The sequence below is a fragment of the Pseudophryne corroboree genome, chromosome 3, assembly GCF_028390025.1.
Source record: "Pseudophryne corroboree isolate aPseCor3 chromosome 3, aPseCor3.hap2, whole genome shotgun sequence".
Lineage (NCBI taxonomy): Eukaryota > Metazoa > Chordata > Amphibia > Anura > Myobatrachidae > Pseudophryne > Pseudophryne corroboree.
The window spans coordinates 507,844,902-507,857,701 of NC_086446.1; the positions used below are offsets into that span (position 1 = coordinate 507,844,902).

Sequence of the window (12,800 nt, forward strand, 5' to 3'; positions counted from 1 at the left end):
ACTTGAGAGCGATGAAATAATAATACCGGTGGAGAGTGGTAAACTGCAGAAAGGACACCGGCCCTTTAAGGGAAGCTGTACACTGCTGGAAGCTGGGCTGGAAGCAGGTGATTGACTTGAGAGCGATGAAATAATAATACCGGTGGAGAGTGGTAAACTGCAGAAAGGACACCGGCCCTTTAAGGGAAGTTGTACACTGCTGGAAGCTCGGCTGGAAGCAGGTGATTGCTGTAGCTGGAAACAGGTGAGTCCAGAATGGATCGGAGAGTCAGGCTACACCGCAGATGGAATGCTGGTGCGGGTCTCTATAGCAGAAGTCTGGAGACAGGAGCTGGAACCTGGAAGACAACCACAGGAGAGAGACAAACTGGAACTAGGTTAGACAACCAAAGCACTGACGCCTTCCTTGTTCAGGCACAGCTTACTTATACCTGCAGCAAGGAAGGGGTTGGCTAGGCAATTATGCAAATCAACAATACAGACAGCAGATTGGTGGAAATGATCAGATGACAGAAACCAAGATGGCTGCGCCCATGCAGACACTTGGAGGGAAGTTTGGTTTGTAATCCATGTGAGAATTGAAACAGTAATGGCGACGCCGGCCACAGGAGACAGGAGACGCCAGACTGACAAGCGCACATTTAACCACGCGGGCACAGCGGAGGCCGCGGCTGATGAAATCACCACTCTGACATTCTGCATGTGGAAACTCAGAAACAGCGGGATCCGGTCCTGGAATGCTGAGCCAGCCTTAGGAGGCATCTGAAGGGTAAGTAATGGCGTCCAGATACCCGGATCGTGACAGCACCCCCCCCTTTAGGAGTGGCCCCAGGACACTTCTTAGGCTTTAAAGGAAACTTTGCGTGGAAATTTCGGACCAAGGCAGGAGCATGGACGTCTGAGGCATTGGTCCAAGAGCGTTCTTCAGGACCATAGCCCTTCCAGTCAATGAGGTATTGTAACTGACCGTAACGGAAACGTGAGTCCAAAATCTTGGCCACCTCGTACTCGACTCCCCGTTGAGTCTGAACTTTGGGAGCTGGAGGAAGTGCGGAATGAAACCGATTCAGGATCAGCGGTTTCAACAAAGAAACATGAAATGTCCTGGGTATTTTCAAGAAGGATGGTAACTGTAACCTGTAGGCAACAGGATTGATGACTTGTTCAATCTTGAAGGGTCCGATGTAGCGAGGTGCAAATTTCATGCTGGGAACTCTCAACCTCAAATTCTTCGTGGACAACCACACACGATCACCCACCTTGAGAGCAGGAACCGCTCTACGCTTCCTATCGGCAAACTTTTTATACCTGAATGAGGCTTTAAGCAGGGCTGCGCGGACGTTCTTCCAGTTATTTGAAAACTGACGCAAGGTGACATCCACTGCTGGAACAGAAGTTGCGGGAAGCGGTTGGAATTCTGGGACTTTAGGGTGGAATCCATAATTAATGAAGAATGGTGTAGAAGAAGATGAGGAATGGTATTGATTGTTGTGGCTGAACTCGGCCCAAGGAAGGAGTTGAACCCAGTCATCTTGAGAGGAAGACACATATATACGGAGGAAGGCCTCCAAGTCCTGATTCACCCTCTCGGTTTGACCATTGGTCTGAGGATGGTAAGCCGTGGAAAACTTTAACTTGACTTGGAGGGCTTGACACAAACTTCGCCAAAATTTGGCTACAAATTGTACTCCACGATCCGAGATGATCTCTTCAGGAAGACCGTGAAGTCGGAAGATCTCTTGTATAAACACTTGAGCCAACTTGGAAGCTGACGGAAGACCGGTGAGAGGGATGAAATGTGCCATCTTGGTGAACCGGTCAACTACCACCCAGATGGTATTAAACTTGTTGCAGATAGGTAGATCGGAAACAAAGTCCATCGACAAATGGGTCCAAGGTCGACGGGGAACAGATAATGGAACCAGTTGCCCCGCAGGCGACTGGCGGGAGACTTTGTGTTGGGCACACTTTGGGCAGGAGGCAATAAATTCCATAACGTCCTTCTTCAGAGTTGGCCACCAGTAGGACCTAGAAATAAATTCAAGGGTTTTCTGAATGCCTGTATGTCCAGCAAAACGGGAAGCATGGGCCCAATGCATGAGCTTCTTCCTTAGAACTGGCTTAACAAAACTTTTCCCTGGTGGAGGCGTAGAGTCCATCCCTACCGTGGAAAATGCCAACGGATTAATAATAGGATGCTTGTCTGCAGACTCGGACTCATTTTCTTGCTCCCATGAGCGGGAAAGGGCATCGGCCTTACGATTCTGAGAACCCGGACAGAACTGGAGTTTAAAGTCAAACCTAGAGAAGAAAAGTGCCCATCTGGCCTGACGAGGATTCAGACATTGTGCGCCTTTGAGATATAAAAGATTTTTGTGGTCGGTAAGTATGGTGATTGAGTGGGAAGCTCCCTCCAACAGGTATCTCCACTCCTCCAGAGCGAGCTTGATGGCTAGCAACTCCTGATCGCCAATGGCATAGTTGCGCTCAGCTGGGGAGAACTTCCGGGAGAAGAAACTGCAAGGATGTAGATGTCCATCTTTGGCCCTCTGGGATAACACTGCTCCTACTCCAACGGAGGAGGCATCTACCTCTAAGATAAAAGGAGAGTCGGTGTCAGGCTGTTTCAGAACTGGTGCAGAGATGAACCGTTGCTTCAGAAGGTGAAAGGCCTGTGTAGCTTCCTCGGACCACTTGGACGGATTAGCACCTTTCTTGGTTAATGCAGTGATAGGCGCCACAATGGTGGAAAAGTCTCGTATAAATTTTCTATAATAATTGGCGAACCCTAAGAACCTCTGGACCCCTTTGAGGCTTAAGGGTATAGGCCAATTCTGGATTGCTTGGAGTTTCTCAGGATCCATCTCTAGTCCGGAACCGGACACAATGTAACCTAGAAACGGAATGGTTTTAACTTCAAACACACACTTCTCCAATTTACAATAGAGGTGATTGACACGGAGACGGGAAAGAACCTCTTTTACCCAGAAACGATGATCTTCGAGATTATTAGCAAAGATGAGGATGTCGTCTAGATAAACCACGACATGGCGGTACAAGATGTCCCTGAAGATCTCATTCACGAAGTGCTGGAAGACTGCTGGAGCGTTGCTCAATCCGAAGGGCATGACGAGGTACTCATAATGTCCGTCACGGGTGTTAAAGGCGGTCTTCCACTCGTCACCCTCACGGATTCGGATGAGATTGTAGGCACCCCTCAAGTCCAGCTTTGTGAAAATGGTTGCACCACTAACTCTATCAAAGAGCTCAGTAATCAGGGGTAAAGGGTATCGGTTCTTGACGGTAATGTCGTTCAGACCCCTGTAGTCGATGCACGGACGCAGACCACCGTCTTTCTTCTTAACGAAGAAGAAGCCTGCGCCGGCTGGAGAAGAAGATGGTCGGATGAAACCCTTCGCCAGGTTCTCTTTGATGTACTCTTCCATGGAGTGTGTCTCGGGCAGAGACAACGGATAAGTTCGGCCTCGCGGTGGAACCTTCCCTGGAATGAGGTCGATTGGGCAGTCCCATTCTCTATGAGGAGGAAGGATATCAGCAGAGGCTTTACTGAACACATCCGTGAAGTCTTGATATGGAGGAGGCGGAACATCAGTTGACCTGGGGAAGGAAGAACAAACAGGAAGAACTTTGGCTAAACAAGTCTCAGCACAGGAGGGACCCCATGCCAGTATTTGCGTAGTCGTCCAGTCAATTGATGGGTTGTGGAGACGGAGCCATGGAAGGCCTAAAACCACTGGATGTGTGGCTCTTGGAATCACTAAAAAAGAAATATACTCAGAATGAAGAACTCCCACTCTCAGACGAACTGGAAGAGTCCTTAAGGAAATGACTGCGTCAAAAATCTTGCTGCCATCCACGGCAGTCAAAGAGATGGACGAGGACAGTCTCTCGGTGGGTAGGGACCACCGTTTAACATAAGCTTCGGTTATGAAATTCCCAGCTGCTCCGGAATCAAGGAGGGCAATGACGTTCCTGTAACGTTGAGCAATTTGGAGCGACACTGGGAGGTTACAGTCATGAGGAGATGGAGAGGAGATCATCACTCCTAGCCGGCCCTCTCCTTGGCGAACTAGGATCTGGAGTCCCGGACGTTTGGGACAGGCATTGATAGTGTGCGACGGAGCTGCACAGTAGAGACAGAGAGACTCAGAGAGACGTTTTCGGCGCTCAGCAGGAGATAGACGGGAATGACTAATTTGCATAGGCTCATCCTTGGATGGAGAGGGTTGACGAGAAGGAGGAGCAGAAGATTTAGGAGTAGATGATCTTCCTCGCTCGGTTGCTCTCTCTCTAAAACGTAGATCAACCTTCGTGCAAAGAGAAATTAGCTCATCCAACTTAGAGGGCAAGTCTCTGGTAGCTAACTCATCCTTGATGCGTTCTGATAAGCCATGCCAGAATGCAGCATACAGGGCCTCGTCGTTCCATGCCAGTTCGGATGCCAGGATTTTAAACTGTATAAGATACTGTCCCACGGTACGTGTTCCCTGGCGTAAACGAAGAATCTCAGATGAAGCAGATGTTATCCGGCCTGGCTCGTCGAAGATGCGCCTGAATGTAGCTACAAAGTCAGTATAGGAGGATAGCAGGGGATCAGACTTCTCCCATAAAGGTGATGCCCAGTCAAGGGCTGAGCCACTGAGAAGGGAGATGATATAGGCAATTTTGGTACGGTCACTGAAGAAATTGCCAGGTAGAAGCTCAAAGTGGATTTCACATTGATTGAGAAATCCCCTGCAGAACCTTGGAGATCCATCAAATTTTGCTGGCGTTGGAAGATGAAGATGTGGACTGGAAATGGGTAAGGTGGGTGGGGTTACAGCTGGTGTCACTGTAGTGGACGCACCGGACGTGCCAGGTCCACGGAGGGTCGTTTGAATCCCATCCAGCCGTGTGGAGAGATCCTGGAGACAGCGGATGATGTGGCCCTGTGCAGCCTCCTGATGTTCAAGTCGGGCTGCCAGTTCTTGCATCGGCCTGGCCGCTTGATCCTGGTCTCCGGCTGGATTCATTAGGTCAGTGCTTACTGTCACAACTGAGGGCCTGAGTTGACGGGAGGCAACCTCAGTTGTAGGGGCTGAGATGTAACGGAACCTGGGAGGTTGTATCAGACCCCTAGACATGTAAGTAACATGTAGAATAACTGCCCGAAGGCGTGACCACGACAACCAGGATAAAAGTCAATGATGTTTATTATGACAAACTCCGTAACACAGCAGAAAATAAGAAAACATAAAAGTCAGCAGGGCAATAATACAGTTCCTGGGTACTACAGGGTGGCAAGGGCCACAGGCACTGGTAGTGTGAGACAGTTCTAATAATCTTCTAGTTGGAAAGTCCTTACCAGGCCTGACTGTAGAAATGGAGAGAACCCAGGATCGTACCAGCTGGTGTTCCAGGAAAGGCTGGGCTGCTGAAGGTAAAACGGCTGCTGTGGATACTGGCTGGAACCAGACTGTTGTTGGTACGGAGTGGATACTGGCTGGAACCAGTTAAATAATAAACGAACTTGAGAGCGATGAAATAATAATACCGGTGGAGAGTGGTAAACTGCAGAAAGGACACCGGCCCTTTAAGGGAAGCTGTACACTGCTGGAAGCTGGGCTGGAAGCAGGTGATTGACTTGAGAGCGATGAAATAATAATACCGGTGGAGAGTGGTAAACTGCAGAAAGGACACCGGCCCTTTAAGGGAAGTTGTACACTGCTGGAAGCTCGGCTGGAAGCAGGTGATTGCTGTAGCTGGAAACAGGTGAGTCCAGAATGGATCGGAGAGTCAGGCTACACCGCAGATGGAATGCTGGTGCGGGTCTCTATAGCAGAAGTCTGGAGACAGGAGCTGGAACCTGGAAGACAACCACAGGAGAGAGACAAACTGGAACTAGGTTAGACAACCAAAGCACTGACGCCTTCCTTGTTCAGGCACAGCTTACTTATACCTGCAGCAAGGAAGGGGTTGGCTAGGCAATTATGCAAATCAACAATACAGACAGCAGATTGGTGGAAATGATCAGATGACAGAAACCAAGATGGCTGCGCCCATGCAGACACTTGGAGGGAAGTTTGGTTTGTAATCCATGTGAGAATTGAAACAGTAATGGCGACGCCGGCCACAGGAGACAGGAGACGCCAGACTGACAAGCGCACATTTAACCACGCGGGCACAGCGGAGGCCGCGGCTGATGAAATCACCACTCTGACATTCTGCATGTGGAAACTCAGAAACAGCGGGATCCGGTCCTGGAATGCTGAGCCAGCCTTAGGAGGCATCTGAAGGGTAAGTAATGGCGTCCAGATACCCGGATCGTGACATTGCCATGTCAACCTAGTGACCATGTTGACCTAATGCATGTTGACCATTAGTGGTCGACCTAATGAGTGTCGACCTAAGTGTTGTCGACCTAAAGACCGGATACCGTTTCAAATACTATACACTAAATAGCACCTCATTTAAGCCTTACATTAGGATAAAGCAGGTACAGTACTGTATTATGTAAGGCAGTGATTTTCAACCTTTTTAAACTCACGGCACACCGACAAGACTTTAAAATTGCCAAGGCACACCATCACTGCCCCACGGACAAAAAAAACATTAAACAAACACACTGGCCCGCACAGTAATGTAAACACATTGGCCATCACCGTAGTATAAACACATTGGGACCCAAAGTAATAAAACAAAAGCTTTCACCCACAAAGTAATAAAACAGATTTAGAATATTGACACACTTTTCCCTCAGTAGTTCCACCACACACTATCCCTCCAGTAATACCACCACACACTGTCCTCCCAGTAATTCCACCTCCAACTTAACCACCTGGCCAGTATTTACTCCTTATCTATAATTCTACTCACTGCCCCTCATAGTAGTTCCACTCACTGCCCCCCCCCCAGTAATTCCACTCACTGCCTCCCCATAGTAATTACACACACTGCCCCCATAGTAATTCCGCACACTGCCTCCCCATAGTAATTCCACACAATGCCCCCATAATAATTCCACTCACTGCCCCACCAGTAATTCCACTCATTGCCCCCCAGTAATTCAACTCACTGCCCCCCATAGTAATTCCACTCTTTGCCCCTCAATTCCACACATAAATCCTTTTAAATAAAAAAAAATATATAACCTGTAGCTGTGAGGACCGCTGAGAAGGGATGTACCAGGCAGCACAGAGCAGCATGGATGGAGGAGCAGCAGTGCCCAGTGGGCAGGCGGGCAGGTACTCCGGGCAGGAATGTGACGTGGCGTGCGTGACCTATGAGTCACCATAGGTCACAGTCCGCTCTTGAAAGTGTACAGTGCTGCCCGAGCTGGCTATTGATTGTGGTGGCGGGTCTCTTTGCCTGGAGTGTGGCAGTGGATCTCTCTGGCTGGCGGGGGCGGACATCTCTGGCTGGCGGCGGCACACCTGGAGACCGTTCGCTGCACAGCGGTTGAAAAACGCTGATGTAAATAGTAAACTTAAAAAGGTTGAAATGCTGGACTCTGATGTGATCTTTACACTTTTGACTAGAACAGATTTTAAGTTCATGATAATGTATGTTTCTGCAGGTAGTAGAAACAGCATCACCAAGGCCTTCCTCCTTATGTTATATATGGTAGTGGGCAAGGAAAGATTCGCCCCTTGATACTTATACGTAGATGGCCAAGGCACCTTTCTGTTTATTATACTACCTCAATTACCAGCCAAAACAGTAAATACCTTTATTTCTGTGTAGTACTTCTGCAGCCTTGGCAGAGCATTGCCATCTTCACCGACTTTTGGCACTGGTACTGTTTTAATTTTTGCATAAGAAATGCTCACTCCTTTATACGACGTGCCCTTTGAAGAAATTAAAACACAATAAGAATGATAAAAGTTAACATTTCCTCCAATTATACATGCCAGTATGACAAGTGGGGGCCTTATTCCATTATCTGTGAATAAAATTACACTTGTCCAAGCTTACTATGCCATATAGAAGTCACCACTCCTATTTCTAATAGGCTTTATTTGCATGTAGTTTACTGGCTATGGAGAACACAACTTACATTGAACCGCCTTTTCCTAATCTAATAAAAGCATTAGGGGCCAAATGTAACATGGTCCGAGATAGGTGTGCGGAACAAACTCGCAGCTTCTCGCACATTTGGAAGGTGCAAGTTTGTCCCACAACTTGCAAATTTAGTGGCCTGCAAGTTTTTAAGCTTGAGTCCACTACAATGGGCCTAATTCAGACCTGGTCGCACGCAGGCTATTTTCTCTGACGTCCTAGTGGATGCTGGGAACTCCGTAAGGACCATGGGGAATAGCGGCTCCGCAGGAGACTGGGCACAAAAAGAAAGCTTTAGGACTACCTGGTGTGCACTGGCTCCTCCCCCCATGACCCTCCTCCAAGCCTCAGTTAGATTTTTGTGCCCGACCGAGCAGGGTGCAATCTAGGGGGCTCTCCTGAGCTTCTTAGATAAAAGTTAGTTTTAGGTTTTTTATTTTCAGTGAGACCTGCTGGCAACAGGCTCACTGCATCGAGGGACTAAGGGGAGAAGAAGCGAACCTGCCTGCTTGCAGCCAGCTTGGGCTTCTTAGGCTACTGGACACCATTAGCTCCAGAGGGATCGAACACAGGCCCAGCCTCGGAGTCCGGTCCCAGAGCCGCGCCGCCGGCCCCCTTACAGAGCCAGAAGCAAGAAGAGGTCCGGAAAATCGGCGGCAGAAGACATCAGTCTTCATCAAGGTAGCGCACAGCACTGCAGCTGTGCGCCATTGCTCCTCATGCACACCTCACACTGCGGTCACTGATGGGTGCAGGGCGCTGGGGGGGGGCGCCCTGAGCAGCAATATTAACACCTTGGCTGGCAAAAATACATCACATATAACCCCCAGGGCTATATGGATGTACATTAACCCCTGCCAGAATCCATAAAAACGCGGGAGAAAAGTCCGCGAAAAAGGGGCGGAGCTATCTCCTTCAGCACACTGGCGCCATTTTTCCCTCACAGCTCCGTTGGAGGGAAGCTCCCTGGCTCTCCCCTGCAGTTAATACACTACAGAAAGGGTTAAAAAGAGAGGGGGGGCACAATTTAGGCGCAGTATACATATATATATATGCAGCTATAAGGGAAAACACTTTTTATAGGTGCTATCCCTGTGATATATAGCGCCCTGGTGTGTGCTGGCATACTCTCCCTCTGTCTCCCCAAAGGGCTTTGTGGGGTCCTGTCCTCTATCAGAGCATTCCCTGTGTGTGTGCTGTGTGTCGGTACGGCTGTGTCGACAGGTATGTGGAGGATAATGAGGTGGAGGCGGAGCGAATGCCTGTAAATATGTTGTCACCCCCTGCGGGGTCGACACCGGTGTGGTTGAACTTATGGAAGGATTACGTGAAAGTGTCAACTCCTTACATAAAAGGTCGACGACACAGAACAGCCGGCTACTCAGCTTGTGCCTGTTCCAGCGTCTCAAATGTCATGGGGGGCTCTAAAATCGCCCGCTACCTCAGATAACAGACACAGATGTCGACACGGATACTGACTCCAGTGTCGACGTCGATGAGACTGGTGTACCCTCCAAATAGGTCCACCCGTTACAGGATTGAGGCAATGAAAAATGTATTACACATTTATGATTATACCCCAGGTACCACATAAAAGGGTATTGTGTTTGGTGAGAGAAAACTATTAGTAGTTTTTCCTGCATCTGAGAAATTAAATGAGGTGTGTGAGGAAGAGTGGTCTTCCCCCGGTAAGAAATTGATAATTGCTAAAACGGTTATTGGCAGCGTACCCTTTCCCGCCAGAGGATAGGTCACGCGGGGAAACACCCCATAGGGTAGATACAGCGCTTACACGCTTATCAGAAAAGGTGGCACTACCGTCTCCGGATACGGCCGCCCTGAAGGGACCTGCTGATAGAAAGCAGGAGGTTACCCTATAAGATATAGTCACACACTAGGGCATTATATTGCGACCAGCCGTTGCTTCGGCATGGATGTGCAGTGCTCCCGCTGCGTGGTCAGATTCCCTGTCGGAAAATAACTATGGATAGGGACAAATGCTGAAAATAGAGCATATAAAAGACGTGGTCTTATACATGCGTGATGCACAGAGGGATATTTGCAGGCTGGCATCAAAAATAAGCGCTAGGTCCATTGCCGCCAGACGGGGGTTATGGACTTGGCAATGGTCAGGCGATGCCGACTCGAATCGGCACATGGAAGTTGCCCTATAAGGGGGTAAAACTGTTTGGGGATGGTTTTTCAGACCTCGTTTCCACAGCTACTGTTGGGAAATCGATTTTTTTGCCACAGGCTACCCCACAACAAAAGAAAGCACCGTATCATCAAGTACAGTCCTTTCGGCCCCAGAAAAGCAAGAGGGCTAGAGGCTCATCCGTTCTGCCGAGAGGCAAAGGTAGAGGAAAAAGCTGCAACACACAGCTAGTTCCCAAGAGCAGAAGTCCTCCCTGCGTCCGGTAGGTCCACAGCATGGTGCGGGGGCTGCTCAGGCGGACCCGGGTACGGTGGGGGCCCATCTCAGAAATTTCAGCGGACAGTGGGCTCTCTCACATGGATCCCTGGGTCCTTCAAGTAGTATCTCAGGGGTACAGGCTGGAGTTCGAGACGTTCTTCCCCCCGCCGTTTCCTAAAATCTGCCTTACCGGCACCTCCCTCTGCCAGGGAGACAGTGTTGGTGGATATTCAACACTATAATCACAACAAGTGATTGTCAAGGTGCCCCTCCTTCAGCAAGGAAGGGGTTACTATTCCACAGTGGTTGTGGTACCGAAACGTTTCGGTGAGACCCATCTTGAAATTAAAATACTTGAACTTTTATATCAGAAGATTCAAGTTCAAGATGGAATCGCTCAGGGCGGATATTACGAGCCTGGACGAGGGGGATTACAGGGTCTCCCTGGACATCAAGGATGCGTACCTGCATGTCCCCATTTACCCTCCTCACCAGGAGTACCTCAGATATGTGGTACAGGACTGTCACTATCAGTTCCAGACGCGGCCTGTGGAGTTGTCCACGGCACCGAAGGTCTTTACCTAGGTAATGGCAGAAGTGATGATACTCCTTCGCCAGAAGGAAGTTTTTATTATCCCGTATTTGGACGATCTCCTGATAAAGGCGAGGTCCAAAGAACAGTTGGTAGTGGGGGTAGCACTCTCTCGGGAAGTGCTACAACAGCACGACTGGATTCTCAATATTCCAAAGTCACAGCTGGTCCCGACGACACGTCTTCTGTTCCTGGGAATGTTTCTGAACGCAGACCAGAAAAGAGTGTTTCTTCCAGTGGAAAAAGCCGACGAGTTGTCATCTCTAGTCAGAGACATCCTAAAACCAGGACAGGTGTCGGTACATCAATGCACACGAGTCCTGGGAAAAATGGTAGCTTCGTGCGAAGCATAATTCCATTCGGAAGACTCCACGCAAGGACGTTCCAGTGGGACCTGTGGGACTAATGGTCCGGGTCCCATTTACAGATACAACAGCGGATAACCCTGTCAGCAAGAAACAGGGTGTCGCTGCTGTGGTGGCTGCAGAGGGCTCATCTACTAGAGGGCCGCAGATTCGGAATACAGGACTGGGTCCTGGTGACCACGGATGCCAGCCTTCGGGGCTGGGGTGCAGTCACACAGGGAAGAAATTTCCAAGGAGATTTCGCTTCACATAAATATTCTGCAGCGAAGGGCCATTTACAATGCCCTAAGCCAAGCAAGGCCCCTGCTTCAGAACCAGCCGGTACTGATCCAATCAGACGACATCACGGCGGTCGCCCATGTAAACAGACAGGGCGGCACAAGAAGCAGGATGGCGATGGCAGAAGCCACAAGATTCTCCGATGGGCGACCTACACCCAGGAGAATGGGGACTTCATTCAGAAGTTTTCCAAATGCGGGTAAACCGTTGGGAATGACCACGGGTGGACATGATGGCGTCCCGCCTCAACAAGAAGTTGAAAAGATATTGCGCCAGGTCAAGGGACCCTCAGGCGATCGCTGGGGACGCTCTAGTGACACCGTGGGTGTACCAGTCGGTTTATGTGTCTCCTCCTCTACCTCTCATACCCAAGGTACTGAGAATAATAAGAAGGCGAGGAGTGAAAACCATACTCGGGGTTCCGGATTGGCCACGAAGAGCTTGGTACCCGGAACTTCAAGAGATGCTGGCAGAGGACCCTTGGCCTCTGCCGCTCAGACAAGACCTGCTGCAGCAGGGACCCTGTCTGTTCCAAGACTTACCGCGGCTGCGTTTGACGGCATGGCGGTAGAACACCGGATCCTAAAGGAAAAGGGTATTCCGAAGGAAGTCATCCCTACCCTGATCATAGCCAGGAAGGATGTCACCGCAAGACATTATCGCCGCGTTTGGCGAAAATTTGTTGCTTGGTGGGAGGCCATGAAGGCCCCGACGAAGGAATTTCAACTATGTCGATTCCTGCACTTCCTGCAAGCAGGGGTGACGTTTGGGCCTCAAATTGGGGTCCATCAAGGTCCAGATTTCGGCTCTGTCGATTTTCTTCCAGAAAGAACTGGCTTCACTGCCTGAAGTTCAGACTTTGGTTAAAGGAGTACTACATATTCAGCCTCCTTTTGTGCCTCCTGTGGCACTTTTTGGATCTCAACGTGGTGTTGGATTTCCTAAAGTCGCATTGGTTGAGCCACTTAAAACCATGGAGCTAAAGTATCTCGCGTGGAAAGTGGTCATGCTGTTGGCCTTGGCCTTGGCCAGGCGTGTGTCAGAATTGGCGGCTTTGTCATGTAAAAGCCCTTATCTGATTTTCTATATGGAT

The 12,800-nt window shown here is 49.5% G+C and overlaps 1 protein-coding gene across 1 annotated transcript in view; it reads right to left on the bottom strand.

The window, feature by feature from the left end:
* Positions 1–12,800, bottom strand: part of FBXW10B (F-box and WD repeat domain containing 10B) — a 107,858-nt gene that overhangs the window by 83,963 nt on the left and 11,095 nt on the right. Inside the window, exon 4 of the mRNA XM_063961026.1 lies at positions 7,728–7,847. Coding sequence (XP_063817096.1) covers positions 7,728–7,847 — 120 coding nt within the window. The remainder of the gene's footprint in view (positions 1–7,727; positions 7,848–12,800) is intronic.